Source organism: Castanea sativa, chromosome 1, assembly GCF_040712315.1.
Source record: "Castanea sativa cultivar Marrone di Chiusa Pesio chromosome 1, ASM4071231v1".
NCBI lineage: Eukaryota > Viridiplantae > Streptophyta > Magnoliopsida > Fagales > Fagaceae > Castanea > Castanea sativa.
In genome coordinates, this window is record NC_134013.1 from 75,174,739 (window position 1) to 75,198,244 (window position 23,506).

Sequence of the window (23,506 nt, forward strand, 5' to 3'; positions counted from 1 at the left end):
TATGTGCTAGAGAAAGCCACTCAAAAAGGTATTTATTCATCATTTTATTTTTGTTCATGTTAGATAATTAAAGGGTTATATAAGTTTTTTTTTTTTTTTTTTTGGAACCTGTCACCAAATTCTATTTAATGCCGTTGTTCTATAACTTCTTTGGAATTTGATGTTTACAGCATATTAATTAATCTCAAAAGCTATGAGACTTACACATCCGGTGTGTTATCTAACTGCAACTTTGTTTAATTTGTCTCTTCTCATTTTTCTTAAAAATTAATAATTTATATTTATTTTAATTTGGGTTGCTGCATTTTCCATTATTTGAAAAAACCTAGGGGTGATGCAAGTTCTACATTTGTGGATGTGATTGTTTCTATACTACATCTCATCACACTCCTTAGGTATTTCAAAAAAAAAAAAATTAGCAGCCCCAAGTTAAAATAAATAAAAATTATTAATATTTCTGAAAAATTAGAAAAGCCTCTACACGTCCTTAGAGGCTAGTAGATTTCTTGAACTTCATATTTTAAGTCTGAACAGTCTAAATGGCAGAGCATATTACCTCAATAAATGAGTAATTCTGGTACCACAACTAATTTTACAACTTTGCCATATGGTGACCCATGAGTAATGGAATCATGGACCCACATGGATCCACCATTTTATTTCCACCACTTACAACTCACCACATAAGCAAGTTGTGGCTAAAATTGTGAAAATTATTGTAGTTCTAGATTTATTCCAATCAAAATTCAAATAATAATGAATTATGAGACATATTGGCCACACAAGTGGACCAAGGTAGAGGCGGGACCCAACCCTTGAAAAAGAGTTCCCCTCCTCCTTTCAAATTATTTAAGTTTTTAAATTCATGATACTCTAAATTTAGTTTAGGGTCTGCTTAGACACTACTTATGTTATTGAAATTGAAAATTTATTACTGAAAGTACTATAGATAAAGGTAAAAGTTAGCTGAAATAGTACAGTGAGACTCATGAATAGTACTAAAAATAAGCTGAATAGTGAAATAATTTTCATTTTTCATTGGTATCCAAAGAGAGACTTAGTTTAACTAGTAAAACATTTTATTGTCAAATAAAAGATATGTGGTTAGCAATCATCATAGAACGGACAACATAAATAAAAATTCTATTGTATCTATAAAAAATAAAAATAATCATCATATTAATGCATTTCCCTATTTACTTTTTTTTTTAATTTGAAAATTGTAAATTTTCTAGCCATATTGTATTTTCAAAATATATAATTCTTAATCTTATAATTATTCTCTTCGTCTATCTCCTCCAATGTCTTTGTAATCCACGTCATTGCTGAGAGAGAGAGAGAGAGAGAGAGAGAGAGAGAGAGAGAGAGAGAGAGAGAGAGAGAGAGAGAGAGAGAGAGAGAGAGAGAGAGAGAGAGAGAGAGAGAGAGAGTCAAATGTATATCTATGTTTAGAATAATTTCAATCCACATCAACTAAAAATAAGTATAAATTAGTTTAAAATTAAATTCATTCAGATTGCATAAACATTCAAACAAGTTTGAAGTTGATTTTTTTTAAAGGATTAATTCTAGATAAAACTAATATCACTTCTAATAATTTTTTTTTTCGTTACAAAATCGTCCTCCCAAAATCTTTCACACCACTCTTACACAAAACATCTCAAAAATAATTTCTTAACATAGCATATAATAAAATCCCAATCTAATTGGTAACTCTATTCCCTATCTTGATTATCGATTTATTTAATTATTTATTTATTTTGAGTGCCTAGATTTGTATATGATTGATTATCTAAGTGTATAGTCTTACCATCCCACATACACTAAATAAAAACTATAAATAGTTTTTTAAGAGTGGCCCCATAATATTTGTTAGCAAACTAAAATAATCAATAACTAATTAGCTATAAGACTTTTGGTCTTGTTATCAAATCGGTGCAGACCCACATGAGGGGCTGCCCAAAGAAAAAAAAAGTTTGGGGCCCCCTAGCCCAAAGATTTTTTTTTAATGATAATATTTTCTATTTATTTCTAGAGTCGTGTCTCACCCTTCAAAATAAAAAATTAGACTTCCTTTTAATTAGCTTAGCCCAACTAACAACTACCTAACTCAAAAACTTAACAAAAACAAATTTTTAAAATAAAAAATCTCTATCAGCCCAGTATTATAGTGCTAGTATTAGGTGTTCTAAGTGGTAAATATTTATTTAGAACACCAAATACCAAAAACCCTATTATATGAGACATTTCAAATACTATATTAAAGTAACAAAAGCATGTTTTGGTTTGTGAAATTTTTTTTTTTTTTTTTACAACAGTTGATGCTCTTAAAAAACAATATTATTTTGTATTTTTTTTGTCTTTATTGGTAAATGATTATATCTTAATATATTAAGAAACAATGATTTTGTATATTAATTTTAATTGATAGTTTGTTAGTACTATACATGACAATGATTAAGCGGTAAATATCATCTTAGAGCATCCTCAATGAGATTGCTAAATTGACAAAAAGTCAATTTAGCAACCAATTCTCCAAAACTTTGGCTGCAGCAAAGCAGCTAAAGTTAAAAAAATTTAACTTTGAGCTACAATGGGCTGCAATCTATTGCAGCCCCTATAGCTCAAAACTTAAAACAAAAAATAATATTTTAATATAAAGTGTTAAAAAAGTATTTTTAATGTATTGATGGTTGTGATTATTAGTTATTGTGTTAGATATATTATTTTAATGTGTTAAATGTTAGTATAAAACTTTTGTTGTAAGATGTATTATAAAATGGGTTGTTAAAATAGATAAAGTAGTGTTTTTAGTTGCTAAAAACTAAGGAGGTGTATAATACATGTATTTTGTTGTTTAAAAATTTGTGTAAAAATATATATTAATAAAAAAATATGTGAAAATACAAGTAATTTTATTTAAAAACTGATAATATATATTTAGACAATTCTAACAAAAAAAAATTTTTGATGCTTTAATGCTCTTATATCATGCAGATTTGAAAGAGTAAAGCTCTACCATCTAACCCCGAACTAGTTCTGGCTAGGATAGCGATCCAAGGGACCACCAAAAAAAGAAAAAAGAGTTGCGTCACTAACGTATTTAAAGCCTTCTTAACGGTTCTTAGTCCAACTGTTTCCTATTTTACAATGTTGTCCTTGGAAAACTTCAAAAACAACGAGATTGCCATTCCCTTGGCCGCTTGCTAAAAATGTCTAGATTGAAGTTCTGTTTAACTATGCTTCCTGGAAATGGAAGGAAAATTAAAGACAAATTGGTCAAAACTCAAACGCCACACAATGACAAGTTTTAGCTTACCAACCATCCTTCAAAAAAGCACTACTATTAAATTTCTCAAACCCAAAAAAAATAAATTAAAAAAAAGTTACGTGCACTTGGGAATATCCTAGCCCAAATTGCTAATTTTTCATATTTATTATGCATTTATTATAACTTTATAATGTATACAAGTTATAATTTTATAATTGGTCTTGGTGACTTCTGGATGAAGATTGTGGATAAATGAATTCATGTTAAAGTACATAAGGCACAAGACAAGTCAATTTAAATCTCCATAAAGATAAGATTACTTTATTGTCGGTAACAGACTTTTGCTTCAACAACATGTCAAGCAGTTTAAGCAACCAAATTAATGTTAATGAAAATATTAAAGAACATTAGGTCAAATGAAAATATTTATTTTCTTTTTGGAAAAAAACGTAGAGCACAAATATAGTTGAGCTACTCTAATTGTGAATATTGTGGAGCAATATTCTAGTCAAAATCGACTGCAAACCTATTCCATCCATAAATCGACCTGTATAAATCTACAACGGAAGAATTTAATCTGAAAACGGCTTTCCTTTGTACGAGAAACAGTCATGCAAATTAGCTCTAATTTTTTTTTTTTTTTTGATGAAATAACTCTAAATAATTGTGATATAACTTTTATATTTATTATATAAAAGTGAGGTTTTTTTTAAATATACTGTCAGTTTCTTTAGAACTTTTTTTTTTTTTTTCATGTGTTAAAAAAACTTAATATCTTAAAAAAAAATTACATTTATTGTTAAAAGTAATACGTTAAAAGAGTCTCAAATTTTAGTGATATTATCTTCTCTTCTTTATCCATTTGTAACTTTCTAGTTATCCAAATAATAGTAATAATTTTTTTCCAAAGAAAAAAAAAACTGATTTCCGTCAAAAAGCGTCCCCCATTTCCTGGAGAAAAGGAAAAGGATTAGTTGGCAAGCATAGTTCTAAAAGCAAAAGGCATCGCCTTGACTATTTCCTTCTAGGCTTGTGGTACTGGTACCTTCCAAGATGCTAACAGATAATTTTACGACTCATACACTAAAAAAAAAATTTACTCTCAAACTTTTTTAGAAATTCACTGTCAATTTATTTACTTAAAATAACTTTTTTGTCTTATCTATATTATTAATAATAGAATTCCTTTTCTTTTTTTTTAAATAATAAGACTCTTTGTTTGATTTTCAGCATTTTACTCACTAAAATACCCTTATCTTTTAGTTAAATAATTTTAAATTAAAAAATACGAACTAGTTAAAAGAGTAATTTACTATTTATAAGTCTTAGGTTTTTTCCTTTATCTTCTCTATTTGAACTAAAACTTAGGACACTATCTCTATCTAATTTTTAAACATTATTCCACGTTATCTTTCATCTTTCTTTTAAAAAAAATACACACGGTTATCTATATTATTATTTAAGGGGTTTTCCTGTTTGGATTCCTCATTTTTTTAGTTCAAAAATGCTCTTATACTCTTATGTTTAAGTAGAGATAAAACTAAAGGATAATCTGATAAAAAACTAACTTTAACTCTCATTAAAACATTGCTTAAAAAATAGGACAACTCTCCTATTAATTTTCAAATTACTTTATCCACTTATAAATTAGATTCTCAAAATAAAAATTATATATAAAATAAAAACACAAAGTTTTTTTTTTTTTGTTGCTAAAAAAAGCATCTTTGCACGCTCGAAGCGCATATGATGAGGCTAGTTTATATATTATTTTTAACCATTATAACACTACACCAAAAAAAAAAGCATTATTGTACACGTAAAGTGCGTGTAATGAGTCTGTATTTAAATAAATAAGTTTATCAAATACATATTTAACTTATGTGTGAAATCTCTGGCTAGCATCATGCATCCTCCCCCAAGAAAAATTTTCTTGTCATAACCTAATGTATGCCAAATAAAGATACTACACATACCCAAGAGAATAATCTCATTTTTTTTATTTAAAAAGAAAAATACTAACATTTGACATCTAAATGGGCTTTCTACCAAATATTATTTGATCGATCAATAAAGTTTAATTCAATGGTTAGCCAATTACATAGTACATTACCACCACATAGTGTATTACCATCGCCAATGTTGGTGTAGTGGTACCTCTCCCTTGCCATGAGGATTTGGGTGTTTTCCATGGGCTCGCTAGTTCTAGCCCTGGGAGGTGGGTTTGGGGTGGGATTAGGTGTTAGGATTTCTAAACTAGTTCCAAAAAAAAAATTTACATATTGCATGGATAATCATAAAGAGCAAAAATTCTCAAACTCACACACAAAAACAAGATGTGTCTACGGAGAGAAAACCCACAACGGAAAAAAACTCTTGGCAACCTAGCCCAGCAAATGAAGCTCCAAAGAAGATAGTTGTGATACAATATACTTCCAAACCCTCCTAGTATATAGATCTACTTGTATTCTAGCTTCCCGCTCCTGCTAGCAACTAGCAATTCCGCAAATTGAGACGCCAACCACAAATCCAAACCAATGGATACGATAAAGACACTTGAAGGTTTTGGGATGATTTCTATAATTTCCAGTACCAATCACTCATTCCATCACTCACAAGTGTAATTAAGAGTGTTTGGTTTAATATCCTCACATAAAGCATGACAATTTGGAGAGGGTGGAGGAAAAGAGTACTATGATTTCTCTCTAAGGTAATGGGTAGCTCTTCTTCTCTCTTCTTTCAATTAGGGTGTGATTTTGTGGTTTTATTAGACACAAAAGGGTGTACCAACTTGCTCAAGCAAGTTATTGGCAAGAGACAGGTAAAAGTTTTTGACTATTGGAATTTTAAAAACTAGCAATCTCGCTCAAAACTTGCTTGAAATGGAGATTTCACGCAAGTATTTCTTTTGTAAATTTGTGATTTTCAATTCTATTTTGTTGGCTTTAATTTTGTGTTAAATTTGATTGTATTTATTTAATCATTTACCTGTATGTAGGATTGTCCATCAGACCCGGAGACCCGCTCAATCCGGCCAACCTGCCCGCGTTTGACCTGCCGCCACCCAATCTGACGACTCCGGCGATCGGACGTGGGTTCCAACGAAGCTAACCCAACCCCACGCGGGTTGGTTGTCGGTTTCTCGTTTCAAAACCCGTGACACCCGACCCGAACTGAACCTTTATCCTCTCCAACGAAGTATTAAGAATTTTCAACTAGATCCGGCGAGATCTCGCCTTTATCCGACTATATTTAGGCTAGATCTCGACGAATCTGGTCATATTTCTGTCCGATCTCAACGAATCCGGCCAGATCTCGACGGATCGGCCAGATTTCAGCCAGATCTCGCCGGATCTGGCTAAAAATCGTTCCCGGCGATGAAACCCGAAACTCGACCGATACAACCCGAAACCGACGAGACCCGAATTGGAAAATCTGACCAGATCATCCGCGTTGGTTTTGGGGTATATTTTCCTCCACTTGAATAATTCGGGTCGGGTCCGGGTTGGGCACAAACCCGACTCGTGGACACCCCTACCTATATGTTTGTAGGGTTAAAAGTAATGGGTAAAGTGTTCTGTTTGGTGAAGAACAATGAAGACAGGGGATTTCATGACTTGATTGTGACTGCTGCATCCTGTAAAAGGCCTCGTGAGGAGCACATGATGAAAGTCCAAACATTTGTTATATCAGAGGTACTTCACAACTAGCTAGTGAAACACATTGACAACCGGAATTCATGTGTGAAACATTTCTTTCTTTACCCACACTATAAAAACTTACATTACCCACGAAATTGTAAGGAGAGTTTTAAAGATAAAACCCTAAAAATCCATTGGAAAGTTAGAGATTGTCATCCATCAATCATCTACACATTTCTCTTAGTTTTCTTCACTCTTTTCTCTCTCAATTTCCAGAGCCTATGAGAGGAACTTAGCCCAAACACAATCACACTCATTCTAAGTGTAGAGAATTGATTTGGAGCATTTGGGAAGCATTGGGTTCATGCCAATCTTTGGTAGGAGCAATTGGTAATAATTGTGGGATCTAGGAAGCTAACAAAAACAAGATTTGGAAAAGTCCGTTAGTAGTTGGAGCTTGGAAGACTCAAGTACAATGGGTAAATTAGACTTGGAGAGTCTCTTTGTATTCATGTATTCTAATTGATTTGCTAGTGGATCATTTCATCTTGTAGGACTGTGGAGAGGTTTTTCTATCGAGTTCTCCAGTTTTTCTCTTCGATAACACATCTCGTGTTATTGTGTGTTTGCTCTCTTCTTCGCTATTACTTATGCTTTTACTTAATTGCTTATTATGCTTATCCATGCACTTGTTAGTATTCCTAGTTGATTAAGTTATTTATCTCTCTTATTCGGCATTGCTTAGAGTAGATTAAAACTAATCCAGCCATAATTTAAAATTTGGAAGTCTTAATTAATACCAGTAATTAGACTAGTGAGCTTTCACCTTCTACAATTCCAACTGTAACTCCTAGTCCTCTTTTGTCTCCAATGAAAATACAACTAAAATGAAATTCGATATAAAAAATTTGCAATAGCAATGACACGGAATTAGCCTAACGCTAAAAATCCTAACATAATGTATATAATTTGGGTTAGAACTAAATTCAGCTTATAAGTTTTTAAAAAGTGACTTTTATGTAAACAATTTAAACATCAAGATCGATGATAAGGAACTAACATGGCTAACAACTAAAAACTTGAATCAAATTGAAAGGAACTTGAATATAATCAAGAGATTCAAGACTAACATGGTAATGAGTTACAAGTAAACTACCTACCTGCATGAACATCTTCCTAAATGAAATGAACTAAGAGGAATCTACGAAGGAAAATACAATATCAAGAGAGTAATCTATGTATCAACAGTTTTGACAATGGATAGTTGTGTTATTCTCCTTGAAAATGAGACTTCTATTTATACTTGAGGCTCTTAATAGTTATCGACGGTTGCTCTATTCATGTGGCTTTCTATTCCTAGGCTTTGACGCCACTTGTCACTCTTCCAAGCATTGCTTGTAACTTCCATTACTATTTTGACATCAATTGTCGTTATTTCATCTTAATACCAAAATAAAAATAAAAGAAAGAGACCACCGCACATCTTTGGTGCGATGGTCACTCCACAAGTATAAGTGCTTGTAGGGTGTGGATTATGTTAGAAATAAAAATATACCCCTAAAGTTATTGCAAATAAATAAATAAAAATATACCCCTATCTTGTATGAAAATAAATAAATAAATAAATAAATAGTAAATTGCAAAATTATACCCCTAAAGTTTTTGGGGAGTTTGGATTTTACATCTTGAAATTTCAGAATTTGAATTTTACCCCATAAAGTTTGGGAGTGTTTGGATTTTACACCCTAACGTTTCAAAATTTAGATTTTACCCCCTACAATTTTAGGGGTGTTTGGATATTACTCCTTAAAGTTTGGGAGTGTTTAGATTTTACACACTAAAGTTTTAGAATTTGGGGGTGTAAAATTCAAACACTTTCAAACTTTACAGGGTAAAATCTAAATTCTGAAACGTCGGGGTGTAAAATTCAAACACCCCAAACTTCAAGAAGTAAAATCCCAATTCTGAAATTTCAAGGTATAAAATTCAAATACTTTCAAATTTTAGAGGTGTAATTTGCAATTTATCCTAAAATAAAAATGAAAATGTTGTGGAAATAACTACCACATCTGCATTTCCCATATTTTCTTAATGCCAATTGTTTTACAAAGGTCATGTTCCTATTCTGCCATTTGTCACACCGATGGCAAAGCTGAATTGTATTATTCTATCCAACAAATATAATTGGGTTTGTTTCGGTAAAAACTAAAAACAGGGAATAAAGGGAGAATGTATCACATTTAAATTATTTTGAACAATATTTTTTTAAAATATAAGATAGAATTTCTACTCTAACCTAATCTAAGTGTATATGTGTGTAAAGCTTCTTCCTGAAGACTTGAACCTCGGCCTTTACCCCTCACACCCCGTAAGCACTTATACTTGTGGAGTGACCATCGTATCAAGAGTGTGCGATGGTTATTTTGAACAATATTAGTCTAAGAGATGGGAATATTTTGAACAATATTAGTCTAAGAGATGGGAACGCCAAAGCAAAGCACTTAAATATTTGAAAACTTCCTTCAAAATGTGAAATTAAAGTAAATGTGGATGGTGTAATCTCTAATGACAAGCTTTAGGTGGGAATTAAGATTATTGTGTTAGATTGGGTGGAAGAGCTATGGTAGCTATGACTGAAGAAAGGGAAAATTACGAATACCAAACATGTAGAAACTATTTCTTCAATTTCAAAAGAGTTTAGCTTCCAGAGTATTGGTTGAAAGGGAAATCTATATACAAAAATTAGCCTCATTACATGCACTATGCACTTTGCCCATACGATGAGGTTTTTTTTTTTTTTTTTCTTTTTTTGAGTTTACTGTAATAACTTTCTATTCATTCATCTCCTCTAATGTCATAAATTTTAGAGGCTCACCAATCAAAGAATTTCCAAAGGTGAAAAATTAGCAATTTAGGATGGACATCTAGGCCATCCTAAACAAATTGAAGCAAATATTCATAGAGACTCAAACAATAGCAATATATAAACAAACTTGTTTGTGTTTGGTTAGCTAGAAAATTTAAGTGAGAAAAAGAGAGAATGTTTGTTCTTTGTATTTTTTCTTTGAGTGTTGAAGACCAACATTCCTTCAATTGATTTGCAAATGCTATGTTAAGCATCTCTCCTACGAATTTCTAGTCTTTTGTTAACTGGAACCCACAAGGATTTGGAAGTTTATCAACTTGTTTTAAATTTAAAAACGTATGACCAAGGATTTTGAAGTTTATCCATTTGTTTGAGATTATAAAATAAATAAAAGAAAAAAGTGCTTGATTTTGATAGAATAGTTTTTCTTTTTCTTTTTCTTTTTCTTTTTTTCATTTATTTTTTCTTTTCTTTAAAGAAATGTAACTGATATATATATATATATATATATATATATATATATATATATATATGGAGTAATTAAGAGTATTTAAATTCAAATAGGAATTTTTTTTTTTTAATATTTGAAAGGATTTGAATTTTTTTTAACTGGAGGTATTTTATTCAGATGAAAAAGGGGGAAAAATTGCTAAATTTTAGGGGGGGAAAAAATCAATGTGAAGGAAAAGAAAAAGGTAGCATATGTTTTTTTTTTTAAATCAGTGGTGCTTTATTAAAAAAAAAGGGCTAAATCTTAGGGGGAAAATGTCAAAGTGAAGGAAAAAAATAAAATTTTTTTTTAACTGGAGGTGTTTTATTTAGATGAAAAATAACTAAATTTTAGGAAAAATAAGTTGAACGTGAGGGAGAAAGAAGCCTAAATTTTAGGAGTCCTCTTAGGGTTTTTTTAAAAAAAAAAAAACTAGATGTGTTTTTATTCAGATGAAAAATGGTTAAATTTTAGAGAAAAGAAATGAACGTAAAGGGAAAAAAGAAAGAGTAAAGTGTAAGAGTTCTCTTTTTTAATTCAAAATAATAATAGTTGTTGGCGTTGTAGAAAACAAGTGTTTTAAATTTGTTATTTAACATTGTTGTTCCCATTTTTAAGAGAAGTCATTGTTTATTAATAAGGGTACTTTTTGAACCACATAAAAGTTTAGTTCAAAAAAGATAATTTTATAGGGAATCTTGTGACGTTATTGACCCTATTTCTAAAATATTTGTAAGAGAAGTTATTAGATACTGGATGAGGGTATTTTTTACCTTAAAAAAAGTTCACCTTAAGAAGGGCAATTCTCTTATAGATATTATATATTACAAATTATAGATGAGTACAAAACTTCTCTCAATTTGGTATTACAACTGAAGAGTCGATTCATATTAAAAAGAAGAAGAAGAAGAAGAAGAAAAAAATTGTTTATATAATCTCAAATGCTATGCTAGCCCAAAAGATATTGAGAGTTGATGGAAAAAGTTTGGGAGTTTATCCATCAGTTCAATCATAGAACACAGTTTTTTCACTATAAAAAAATATAGGCTAAAATATTATTACTGTGACTAAAATTTGTATGATTTTTATTTTTATCCATAATTATAAACTTTAAAATTTTCATTTTCGTCCATACACTTTTTACAATTTTTTTTCAATATGTTATGGATATTTGTTTTAAGTTTAGTGACAAAAAGTATAATATTTCCAATAATTTTGGAACAAAAAAAAAACTTGTAAAGTTTAGGGATGAAAAATGAAATTCTTGCAAACTTTAGGGATGAAAACCATATTTGGTCAAAATATATATTATTATGTTATTTTAAAGTTGTGTGAAAATATATGGAGAATTTTTACTCATTAAATTACTTCTAATTCATAATTACCATACTCATATTTTTATTCTCCCAACTAAACTTGGCCTTTTTGAACAAATGAAATTATTCAATGCCATAAAAATTTCATGTTGACATTTTTTTTTATACAATAAGTAAGAGTTTCGAATCAATTTCTTTTTAAGGGAAGACATGACAATGCGTGTGAAGCTACATGCATCATGCTGGTACCGATGACCCATATGCAATCAATTATTATTATTACTATTATTATTATTACTTTTTCCAAAAAATATATATTATTTTTAAGTGTCCATTTGGAACAGCTTATTTAACTTAAAATGAAATTTTTTTGTTGAAAACATAGTAAAAAATTAAAAAATAAGTTGAATAGTACAGTAAGACCCATGAATAATATCAAAAAATACAATGGGACCCATAAATAGTAGGAAAAATAAGCTGAAAAATTCAACTCATCCCAAACACACACTAACGCTCTGTTTGTTTCAGCCATGACGTTTTCTAGAAAACAAGTTATTTTTCAAAAAGTATTTTCTATAAAACTATCTCATTTTCTAATGTTTGGTAGCAACTTTAAATGAGTTGAAAAATAACCTTCTAACTTCCCTTATTTAGCTTGCTGTGAGATATAGTTGCTTTCCAAAAAAATTTAATGGAAAACAATCTCTAAAAATAAGCCATACTTTTTATGTTGACCAAAGATAGTTTTCCTTTGACTCATCTTTTTTTATGCTACTAACACTAGAAAACATGGAAAACTATCTTTACACAAAGTTTTTTATCGAAACAAACGGAGCGTTAGTCAAAATTCCTTTAACACATATGTAACAACAATAACAACAACTAAGCATTGGTTCTAAAAATTTGGAACCAACGCTATATCTTTGTCAATTTAACACATATGTAACAACAATAACAACAACTAAGCATTGGTTCTAAAAATTTGGGACCAGCTATATCTTTGACAAACTTGTCAAAGTTGGCTACATGTATTTTTTTTTTTTTTACAATTCAATTATATTTAAAGTCATACTTTTATAATATCTTTAATTAGCATGTCCTTTCATACTACTTCAACTAGTGTAATAATAGGTTTTCATATACTTTTTTTTTTTTTTTTGGTTTCCTATACTTAAATCAACTTAATTTTCTCACTAGCACATTAATAGCTCCCTTCTACATGACCAAACCAACTTTCCTCACTTTTTTTTTTTTTTTATCAATAGGGATCACTCCTAACTTTAAGTATCATCTCGAATCTTATCTTCTTTTGTGTTTCAACTGTCCATCTTAACATCCTCATTTCAGCTACACCTGTTTTATAGACGTGTTACTTCTTAATTAACACTTGCTTCTTCTTCTTTTTTCTTATGTGCTTCTCCACTCCATCCATTATACTCTTATCATATTATTACACTTTAATATCTATGTCTTTATGAATTATTGATAAAAAAATATTGAAAGTTCTCACTCTTTGGCATCTTTTAACTATCAAGTCTTTACAACCCATTCATTTGTGTTTCTACTTTTACTAAACCTACTTTATATTTAATTGAGTTAGTCATTCTTAGTCGAAACCTTTTAATTATAAAGCATCTCTCCAAATTTCTATCTTAACATTAAATCATCGTCTATTTCATCCACAAAAATTATATCATTCACAAAAAGTGTGCACCAATGACTTCATCTTCAATTTATTCAATGAGTTTATTTATCACTAGTACAAAGAGATATGGACTTAGTTTTTTTTTTTTTTTTTTTGAGAAGGAAGATATGGACAGTTGAAAACCATTTTCAACATTATTATTATAATATATATTTTAATTTTTTTAAGAGTTAGAAATTTTGCAAATCTAAAAATAAGAAGTAAGGAAATATTAAAGGAAAAGTGGAGATTTAAGATTGTATGAATCAAATTAGATAGTATTTTCAAGTGGGTTTCGTTAACGAGTATTCTTAAGACATTTTTTGAAATAGTCAACTTTAATAATTATAAGATCATATGAAGACGAGAAATAACATCAAGCTCTCAATGGCTCTCAATTTGTTGATTTTCTTCTAACGGTGCCATATAAGTTTGCAAAATATCACATTTTTTCATGACATTATTGTAATACACACACATATATGTTTGCCTTCAAGAGTTACAAATAGTGTCAAACTATATTAATTCAAACTAACTACAACTCACCATCTTTTTGCATAAAGCAAACCAGAACTTTACAAAAAAAATCTCATTGGATTAGGTTTCATATTTTCTAAACAAAATACAATTATTTAGGCAAGTTTATTTATTTATTTATTCAAACATTCTCTAATTTGAATTTATTTATAAATACTTATTAATTTAAAAAATATCATATATAAATATTTTTGTTGAACTTTTACAAGAACGTGATTGCTAAAATGTAAAAAAATAAAAAATAAAAAAATTGACTTTATGTCTACTTCTTTTAACTCACATAATTTTTTTTTCTTATAATGAGTGGGAGAGGAGGGATTTGAATAGGTTCTCTTTCATGGGAGAACTAGGCAAAAGCAACACCATTGAATTACAAGGCTATTGCACCATATTTTCCTTATATAACTATATTTATATATTCCATTAAAATCTTATTACACCATATTCTCTTTAAGTGATAGAATAGATTTCAAGTGACAATATTTAATACGGGGGAACATGACAATTTTTTTTTTGGGTGGGTTAATGTTTAGTGTAAATGGAGTTGTGAAAAAGTGAGTCAACCCAATTTGACATCATTATTAATTGGATTAATTTTGTGTTGACATGCTTAACATGCAATCGATCCAAATTGATTTGAATCACTGTTAGTGTCAAGACTCAAGATGGCTTAACCCATTTTGACATGAATTTGTTGACTCATATAAATAAATGACATTTTTAATCAACATGAATTTGAATTTAAATATAAAAATTATTAATTAAAATAACTTTAATGGTTATATTGCTATATTCTTCATTGGAAACTTAAAGTAGTTAATCCATTTACCCAAAACAAATTTAAAAAAAAAAACTCATTTTATAATATATTTCTCAAATTGTGTATTTCTAAATTTGGGTGAAAGTTTTTGACACATTTCAAGTAAGGGAGTGGAGATTCAATCCTAGATATTTTTTTATTGAAAACATCATGAGGTGCCATTGACCTAAACGGTGATTGCAAATTTCGGTGGAACTTAATTAGGTTGAAATAATAACTTGGGATAAAATCTTCTCTTGTTAATTCCTCCAATTCCCTCCAATTTTGATTTACATGTAGGACATATGGCATTTAAAAATCAAATAAATGTCACGTGTCTCACGTCTAGCTAGAAATTAGAGGATTCAATAAGAGAGGATTATTTCTTGTATGATAATAGTAATTTAATTGATTTTAGAATTTGTTTAGAATTGAGAACAAAAAAAAAAAAAAACTTGTTTTTAATTATTCTAATTTATGTCCTTACAATTTTAGATGGGTTGGAATGGATTGTGCTCGGTTTATTATGTGAGTCGTGTTGTATTAACCCGCTTAATAAATGTAGTGTGTTCGGGTTATTGACCCATATATTAGAATATACTATGTTAACTCATGCATTAGAACACTCAACTTGCCAAGAGAAAATACTTACATAGTCGCAACTCCCGAAGCAGTAATGCTCTTAGACTATGTAAGTATTACTCTTTGTCAACTTACCTCTTCATATTTTTGAAAAAGACATGCATGGCTTGACTCATACAGTATATGACTCACTCCACAAGTATTAAGAGTATATTTGGTAATTGTTTTTTTTTCCTTATTTTCTGCTTTTAAAAATAATTTTCTATTTTTGAAACTAAAAAAACTTGTTTGGCAACCTAAAATAGATAGAAAACAAAAACTATTCTCAAAACTCAATTTGTGAAATAAACTGAAAACATGCAAAAGGCTGTTTTCAGTTTCTAATTTTCTTACAAGATAGAATTCTACTCTTGCCTAATCTAAATGTATATGTGTGTGAAGCTCCCTCTTGGAGACTTGAACCCCGACCCTTGCCCTCCCACACTTCACAAGCACTTATACATGTGGAGTGACCATCACACTTTTCAGTTTCTAATTTTCAAAACTTAATGAAAATACGCATTTAATTTAATGAATCTGTCTCATTTAATGAGTTAGTATTAAAGTTCAAATCCTAATAACAACATATTTTAGTATTTTCTTTATATTCTCCAAAACAAGTTTTTGAAAACAGAAAACAAAAACGATTACCAAATATAACCTAAGTGTTTGTAGGGTGTGGGGTGCAAGAGTCAGGATTTAAGCTTTCAAAAATGAACTTCACACATATATACACTTAAATTAGGTTATGGTAGAATTTCTATCTTGTATTATATTAAAAAAAAAAAAAAGTAAAGGATTGTTCTCTTAAAAAGAGAGAGAGAGAGAGAGAGAGAGAGAGAGATTATTAGCAATTATTCTAGAAGTACCCATTACCATGAGCCAATAATAATAATAATAATAAATTTTAAACCCAAAGCCTCGTTAAGGGCATCCACAGCAGTGGAGTTAAAAAATTAGCTTTTAGCTCCACCAAAAGTTACTTTATCTATTTTACCTATACATATCTACACACATGCTACAGCAGTGGATCTATTTTAGCTTTCAACACAATAAAATAATACTAGTCTCATCACACGCGCTTCACGCGTGCGATGAGACTTTTCTTTTTTAGTGGTCCTATTTTATAGAAAAAAAAACTGCATTTAATTATTATATATATATGATTTTTATTTTAAAAATATAATTTATAAGTGAATAAATCAATTTAAAAATTAATAGGAGAGTGGTCCTATTTTTTAGGCAATATTTTAGTGGGAGTTGGAGTTGCATTTTTACCGGATTGCCCTTTAGTTTTGTCTCTACTTAAACATAAGACTGTAGGGGCATCTTTGAACTAAAAAAATGAGTTTTTACCGGATTGTCCTTTAGTTTTGTCTCTATTTAAACATAGAATTGTAGGGGCATTTTTGAATTAAAAAATAGGAATCCAAACAGGGGAAACTCCTCAAATAGTAGTATAGATAAACATCACAATAAAATAATATATTTTCTACAATAAAATAATATATCCCACAACTCAAAAAACATTCATAGCACCAACTACAATAAAATAATATATTTTTTTATTTAGCTCTCATGAACAGTGCACATCTATTTATAGATGTGTACTGTTTATTAGAGCTAAAAAAAAAAATAGATTTAGCTCCATTGTTAGAGCATGTTTTGTGGTGTTTGAAGAGTTAAAAAATACCAATATACTAATATATCACCACTGCTGTGAGTGCTCTAACTACTGCAAAGTGATAAACTATTTACCCAAACTTTTAGATGAGTAAATCCCAACCCAAAATTGGGAAAAGTAACAAAAGAAAAAGAAAGAGAAAGATAAGGCAAAGAAGAAATACGTAGAAGGGAGGAAGGGCAAAAAGGTGAAAAAGGGAAAAGAGGAGAGAAGTGTTGGGGAAAGTGGGCTTTGAAGGAGAGAGGCGGGAGGGACAGGTGGATACTATATATAATTAAACTCCTACTAATGCTTTGGACGCCATTTCCCTACCACCCAAACAACCGCTGGCCCTAAAATCCCACGCTTCTCATTTCTGTCTCTCTCCAATTTTTTTTTCTTTTGCTATTTTGGAAAGGGAAACCAAAGCCAAAGCCAAAGCCAAAGCCAAAGCCAAAACTCAAATTTTTAGAAGAAGAAACAAAGCGCATAGATATTTTATAATTTAAAATATTGAGATCGCAAACCCTAGAGAGAAGTGTCTAGAAAAGAAAAGTGTTTGCGGATCCGAAATGACACAATAGCCCTCCCTCCGCTTCTTCTCATTGTTTCTTGTTTCCACTGATTCCAAAATCTTTCATTTCCTTTAAGTTTCGTCGCTGTTGAAAGGTACGGACGTGGAGAGATTTTGAATTTTGCTTTCGTTTTTTCTCGCTGTTGTTGTTTTTTTTTTTTTTTATTGGGTGTGTCAGTGTGTGTTTGTCTGATCCGCGCGTGGCATTTGTAATTACTGGCCATCGTTGCCATCTGTTTGGTTGCCGAGAAAGTCTAGGTAATGGAAGGAAAACGATGTTTGCTTAATTTTAATGTTGGTGTTTGCTGGCATTTGAATAGTGAGAGATCTGGAATTCTCATTTTTTGAAAATTCTCTTCCCATTTTCTATCATTTTATCGGCAAACCAAACGCGGAATAGAGGTTTTGTCTTCTTTTTTATGTTTCAATTATTTTTTTTTGTATTAGTTTCCTTAATTGTTTACAAATTGAAATGCTTCTGCTTCTGCTCTTGGTTTATTTATTTATTTATTTTAAAAAAAAATTCAGTTCAGATCTGCTATTTTTTTTACTCTATATTTACGTACGGGTCTGTGTTCGATAATATTGATTGTTGCGTATTTCAAAATTTTCCGTTTATTCTTTTTTATTTATTTATAAATAATCTCCTTTTGATTTGCAATCAGAATCGTTTTATGTTTTTTCTTTTTTGGATTTTTACTTTGGTATAAATGTGCCTTTTCGTACTGGCTTTGAATTTTAGGAAAGTTTTACCAAAGTAAGCAAAAACTGTGGTAAATGTCAAAATTTGAGTTCCGGTTTCGTTTGAAATTAAGAAGGTTTTTTTTTTTTTTTTTTTTAAGTATTTTTGAAAATATAGCAATTTAGATAGCGTAAATTTCTCGGAACATGTTAAATATGAATTTATGTTTGTATGTGTGTTTTTGTTTTTTTGTTTTCTAATTTTTTTTAATCAGAAACTTGCTTATGACATATCGAATAATCTTATCTGAACAGTAAAGAATTTGGGTATTTTATTTTTGTCCTTGTGTAATTTGTTGGAAGGAATCGAAGATTCCAGTTTTGCTGTAATTATATGGTTTTGTTTCATATTGCTTCATTATTAAGCGTACATGTTCTTTCTGAAGCTTTGGCTTATAAAATTTCACTGATAGAGTTTTATTTTTTTGGCCAGAATCAGAGCTCGGATTGTTAACAATCTTAAATTGACTGTTGGGTAAAAAAAAAAATCAACATGGTCGCCACAGCTGCTACTTCTGCATTCATTCCAGTCCCTTCTCCATCGGCTCCAGACCCGGGCTCCAAGCCGAAAAAGCTTGCGAATTTGGGAGGAATGAAGCCGAAATCAATTTCTTCTGGTGGCTTGCAGGTCAAGGCAAATGCCCAAGCTCCTCCCAAAATAAATGGTAGCTCAGTTAGTTTGACAACACCTGTGGAAACTGTGAAGCATGAGGGTGAAATGTCTTCTTCTTCTTCTTCTTCTTCTTCACCACCACCGAGGACTTTCATTAACACATTACCTGATTGGAGTATGCTTCTTGCTGCTATCACCACTATCTTCTTGGCTGCTGAGAAGCAGTGGATGATGCTTGATTGGAAACCCAGGCGGCCCGACATGGATATGCTTATTGATCCTTTTGGTCTGGGGAGAATTGTCCAGGATGGTTTTGTTTTCCGCCAGAACTTTTCTATTAGATCATATGAAATAGGTGCTGATCGGACGGCGTCTATAGAGACGTTGATGAATCATTTACAGGTACTAGTATTGAATAATTCAATTTTGTGATATAGTTTTTTGTAGAGAGTAATATGAAAATCACTTCTGGTAACCAAAAATTTAATGGGTTGTTGTGTTTTCCGCAACAGCCTATATGTATGTTAATGAGATTTCTTCTTCACAAGCTGGTTTTTTTTTTGTTCCTTTTGTTTTTGGCTGCAGGAAACTGCTCTTAATCATGTTAAGACTGCTGGACTCCTTGGTGATGGCTTTGGTTCAACACCAGAGATGTGCAAAAAGAACCTGATATGGGTGGTTACACGGATGCAGGTTGTGGTAGATCGGTATCCTACTTGGTAAGTCACTTCTTCATGCATGGAGGTTGCCGTTTTTAATGGTAGTTGTGCATGAGATGATAGTTTTATTTTTCATTTATGCAGTTCATGTTGTGTTTGGCTTCATGTATTGTTTTGAGGATTTCATCCCCTACCCTGCTATTATCCATATGATGATGTTCATGGGGCTGGCCCCATAGCAAAGAACTGGCTCTGTGATTAGCTTTGTTTACTTAATTTTGTACTTTTACTTAATGATATTAAGATATGAATATGGTTGGTTGTTGTTACATATGTAGGGTAGTTTTCTTTTCCCCCCAGAATTTTATGAGCTAGGAATGCTATATACTTGCCCTTATTTCTCCGAAATGATGTACATTTATGAAGTTGAATTCAGATTTCCTGAGTTCATGTATATTTTTTGTAAAGGGAAGAAGCTCAATGCAGAGATGCCACTAGTGAAACTCTTACTATAGTATGGGGTTGACATTTCAAAACTTTTGAACTATAAATATGTTTTGTATTGACATTAGCCAACTGGTCTAAACTAATTTTGTGTGCAAGTTATATAATCTGTTTTTAGCTAAGAACTGTATGGAGTTTCATCATGGCTGGGCAGTAACAGAATTTATAGGTTATAAATTGATTTGTAGTATCATGAAAGTGCTTAGTAGAATTTGATGGACTTAATTTATTTTTGTCTTACAGGGGTGATGTTGTTCAAGTGGACACTTCGGTTGGTGCATCTGGAAAGAATGGTATGCGGCGTAATTGGCTTGTACGCGATTACAAGACTGGGGAAATACTAACAAGAGCCTCGAGGTAGGATATTAATAATGATTCGAAATTAATATTTATCTTTTAAACTGTTTCTCTCTGCTCTTTGCTGATGAATTGTAGCCTGATGTAGCTTTTTTATATGCTGCATGGTGGTGTTGGAAGGGGGATTGTAAGATGTAATCTGATCTGTTTTGCTTTATATATTGTGTACATTGGGAAATGACAATTGAAGCAATGAAACAAATAATCATCTGCTATTTGTTATTTATTTCTTAATTGATTTTTGTGCCATCGTATTTAACATCTATAAAACATGCATTGTGGTGTAATTGCATACTCTAAATGCTATCAACTAAAGAGATTGATTGGGTTTTCAATGATTGTGTTTTTGTTTTTGATGATTTGCAGTGTTTGGGTGATGATGAATAAAAAAACGAGGAAGTTATCCAAGATTCCAGGAGAAGTTCGAGGGGAAATAGAGCCGTACTTTATGGATTCTGATCCTGTTGTGGAAGAGGATAGCAGAAAACTACAAAAACTTGACGACAACACTGCGGACTATGTTCGCACTGGCCTTGCTGTAAGTTTTTTCGTTCAATATAATTAGTCAATTTACATTCTATTTTATTTATTTTAAAATTTCATCCGGCTTGCTGCTCACGTATTGCTTTCTGATTGTCGTTTTTCCCCCTTTGTGATTTGCAGCCTAGATGGAGTGATTTAGATGTCAACCAGCATGTTAACAATGTGAAGTACATTGGCTGGATTCTTGAGGTAGATGTCCAAGAAAAATTGATTTGTTTAGATCACCCATTTGCACTTCCCCTCTCCCTCCGTTGTTCTCTATCCTTATCTTTCTTAGATGACTGTTTACAAGATTTTATATGAAGCTAATAATGCCTTTCCTGTCTGAAGATTGTCAATTGCTCTCTATCCTTATCCATTCTTAGATGCCTGTTTACTAGATTTGATATGCATGCTAATAATGCCTGTCCTGCCTGAAGATTGTCAATCCGGAATAAAATTCTGAATGGATTGAATAGTGGAACTGGTCTGACCAGGGCTAACCTTTTCTTGGGTTTAGTTAATTCAATAAAAGTATAGATGACAGCAGTGACTCTGCAAACCTGTTTTTGAGTGGTACTGATTGATTTGCTGTTTTTGAGAAACGGTTGAATTCGTACACAGAATTTTTACTTTTTTTATTTATTATATAATTTAAAGCTAATTTTTTTAGCTAAATCATATCCTAAGCTGCAATGTTAATTCTAATTCTTTAGGAGTATGTTGCCATACTTGGAATATATGTAGCTTTTTTTTTTTTTTTTTTTTGGTTGAGAGAGAGTTTCAACCTATACGTAGTTTACTTAATAATAAGAGTCTGTTTGGGAATAACTTATTTAGCTAAAATTGAATTTTTTTTGCTAAAAGTACTGTAGATAATGCTAAAAAGTAGCTGAAATAGTACAACCCATGAATAGTATTAAAAAGTGCAATAGGACCTATGAATAGTAGCAAAAATAAGCTAAATAGTAAAAAAAACTGGCTTTTAGCCAGTGCCAAACGCATCCTAAGTTCCTTCCCCAACAACCTTAATTAATTGCCAGGCTGTACAAAGTCCATTTGAGGTTATTTGTGGTGTAGTTATCAGTTTGGTTGTCCAGCAAGGTTTTAGTCACTTCAGTGCAGCATGTCATGTTTACATCTGTCTTCGTGAAAGTTTCTATTGTGGCCTTTTGTCATTGCCACATAATAATGTTTGCCTTTTTGTTGTCATCTTTAACCTCTTCAATTGATTTATTGCTGGTAGAGAGGTTCCTTCTCCATTCCACCTGGCCATGAATTCTCAGACTACAATTGCGCTTGAGCTTTGGTGAACAATTTCATGTCTTTTTCAGGTGTTTGCAGTGATGCCTCAGCAGTGCATTGCAAACTATATAAGCATAACATCTCCTGGTTTAAATCAGCAAGAAAAGTGGGCATTTTAGTTTTATAATTAGGGTGCCATGTACTTGTGTTAAATACTTCCCTCTCAGTACTGTGAGAAATCACAGTACTGCGATGGAAGTATTAGATTTTATGCATTACCGGAAGTATTAGATTAGTAAATCGTGTTATTTTAACTCTGTTGATTATATGTTTTCTTTTCTTTTATTTTGCTTTCCTTGACGGCAGGAGATTTAATCACGGAACATTTACTTGTTATCATTATTCCTTTGAATCTGGATATCTGATGTTATTTATTTATTTTCAGTATCTAATATCTGTTGGAAAGTTTTCTTGTCAATTTAAATAGAAGTTAATGGTAAATGTTGCAGAGTGCTCCATTGCCAATCTTGGAGAGCCATGAGCTTGCTGCTATGACTTTGGAGTATAGGAGGGAGTGTGGGAAGGACAGCGTGCTGCAGTCTTTGACTGCCGTCTCTAGCAATGGTGTTGGCAATTTGGCTAGTCATGCTGACATTGAGTGCCAGCACCTGCTTCGACTTGAGGATGGGGCTGAGATTGTGAGGGGAAGGACCGTGTGGCGGCCCAAATACGCCAAAAACTTCGGGACTTTTGATCAGCTTCCAGCGGAAAGCACTTAATTTTGTGAGTTGCTTTGTAGCTGGAATGGCAATGCTCTCCCTCCCTTCTGTGTGCCCCTCATTTGTGTAGAATCCTGCGTGTGTTTCTTGGATTTATATATGTTTCTTCTCTATATATATATGTTCCCTCTCTTTTGTCTCCCCTCGAAAAGAAAAGTAGCCCCATTGTAATTAGCTCTTGCTGTATTCTCTCTCCCTCAAAGGCTCGCTAATGGACAAATCTCTGCATTCTGGCAGTTAACCTTAGCTGTTTGGGATACCAGGGCGAGTTGTCTTATTTAATAGCATGACATGTATAATTTTTTTTTTCTTTTCATTATTATTCTTTGTTATTTAGAAATAGCTATAAATATCCATTTATTGCTACAATAATCATTGATCTGACTTCAGTTAAAAACGTTTCTTGTGTTTGGATGCAACAGCTTGTATTTTTAGTATTTTGTGTTTTAATGAGTTCCTCCTTGTTAAAGAAGACTTGTACATATATTTGTAGAATAGGTTAGGCAAAAAGAAAGATTTCCTTTAAATCTTAAGGTGGTCATCTTACCCCTATATTTGGGATAACGCGTTGGTGTTTTCTTAGGGCCGAAAAGTTAGGAGAAGATTTGATCATTAAATTGAGGGATT

The 23,506-nt window shown here is 31.4% G+C and overlaps 1 protein-coding gene across 2 annotated transcripts; it reads left to right on the top strand.

Annotated features, from left to right (window-relative positions):
• Positions 1-17,201: 17,201 nt before the first annotated feature.
• LOC142612580 (palmitoyl-acyl carrier protein thioesterase, chloroplastic) lies at positions 17,202-23,276 on the top strand. 2 transcript variants are annotated; one of them, XM_075784681.1, is made up of 7 exons: positions 17,202-17,554; positions 18,634-19,215; positions 19,399-19,532; positions 20,220-20,333; positions 20,700-20,871; positions 20,997-21,065; positions 22,610-23,276. In XM_075784681.1, the coding sequence occupies exons 2-7, from the start codon at positions 18,694-18,696 to the stop codon at positions 22,877-22,879; spliced, it is 1,281 nt and encodes a 426-aa protein (XP_075640796.1). In that variant the 5' UTR covers positions 17,202-17,554; positions 18,634-18,693; the 3' UTR covers positions 22,880-23,276. The 2 variants fall into 2 exon arrangements, with proteins under 2 accessions (XP_075640796.1, XP_075640804.1); XM_075784689.1 differs by having other exon boundaries at positions 17,205-17,554; positions 18,640-19,215.
• The last annotated feature ends 230 nt before the right edge of the window (positions 23,277-23,506 follow it).